The sequence below is a fragment of the Gastrolobium bilobum genome, unplaced genomic scaffold (genome assembly GCF_033153095.1).
Source record: "Gastrolobium bilobum isolate Gb01-03AN ecotype WA unplaced genomic scaffold, APGP_CSIRO_Gbil_v1 utg8637, whole genome shotgun sequence".
Taxonomy (NCBI): Eukaryota; Viridiplantae; Streptophyta; class Magnoliopsida; order Fabales; family Fabaceae; genus Gastrolobium; species Gastrolobium bilobum.
Window position 1 is genome coordinate 280,717 of NW_026898325.1, and position 1,249 is coordinate 281,965.

The following is a 1,249-nucleotide window of genomic DNA, read 5'->3' on the forward strand; positions in this document are numbered from 1 at the left end:
CCTACTTACTCACCTGTCTGTCTCTCTTGCGCCACAATCGAAACAAACGCTTCCATTTAGGGCGGTGCATGGAACGCTTATCGATTCACCGTCCAGTTACAGCCGGAACACGTGGCGTAACAGATCTCGTCCTTCTGATATTACGGACGTCTCAGATTTTAAGTAAGACCGTAATCTACGCTGTGTTGTTACTGGACAACTGGACACTGCACTTGCTTATAAAACTAAAACTGGACACCCCATAACATAATCAATCTGCGTTTCGCTCACTGCTTAACTTAACTCATCTTATCTCCTCTGCTTGGCTTGGCTTGGCTTAGCTTAGCTTAGAATCAGATAGATATTCGAATCAAATCTCACTCGCGATTCCTTCCTTCCTTCGTTGTAAAATCACACGTGCTAAATGGGTGCACTGGATCACATCTCTGACCTCTTTGACTGCTCCAATGGCAGTTCCAAACACAAGAAGCGCAAGCAATTGCAGGTAACATCAGATCAGATCCAATAGCTGTAGTTAGTGTACTTTCAATATTTATGTATAGATACAGATTGATTGATTGATTGATTATGTGTGTGCGTGTGTGGTTTGAAATTGAATGAATTATAGACGGTGGAGGTGAAAGTGAAGATGGACTGCGAAGGATGCGAGAGGAAAGTGAGGAAGGCGGTGGAGGGAATGAAAGGGGTGAATCAGGTGGATATAGAGCGCAAGGCCAACAAGGTCACCGTTTCCGGCTACGTCGAACCCTCTAAGGTCGTAGCTCGCATCGCTCACCGCACCGGCAAGAGGGCTGAGATCTGGCCCTATGTCCCCTACGACGTCGTCGAACACCCCTACGCCCCCGGTGTCTACGATAAGAAAGCTCCCTCCGGTTATGTCCGAAACATCGATGACCCTCAATACTCTCATCTCACTCGTGCCAGCTCCACCGAGGTTCGCTACACCACCGCCTTCAGCGACGAGAACCCTACCGCCTGTGCCGTCATGTGACTTCCTTAACTGTTCAACTTCTCCTCCTCCTCCTCCTCCTCCTCTTCTTTTCTCATTTTGCTATTTGCAAAAATAGAGTATATTACCAACACCTACTCAAGAATCCTTATAGCTAGCGTTAGTGGATATGTGCCGCCAACATCAAATTGGGCAAATTTGTCATGTTCATTGTAAATTACTTTGATTTTGAGAGTCTATGCTGAATGCGTGTGTCAATCAATGTCTTCAAATTCAAATATTTTGGTGATACTTATTTTT

The 1,249-nt window shown here is 45.6% G+C and overlaps 1 protein-coding gene across 1 annotated transcript; it reads left to right on the plus strand.

Annotated features, from left to right (window-relative positions):
• Nucleotides 1-270: 270 nt before the first annotated feature.
• Nucleotides 271-1,249, plus strand: LOC133314912 (heavy metal-associated isoprenylated plant protein 26-like). The gene is made up of 2 exons (XM_061516459.1): nt 271-484; nt 608-1,249. The coding sequence occupies exons 1-2, from the start codon at nt 404-406 to the stop codon at nt 989-991; spliced, it is 465 nt and encodes a 154-aa protein (XP_061372443.1). The 5' UTR covers nt 271-403; the 3' UTR covers nt 992-1,249.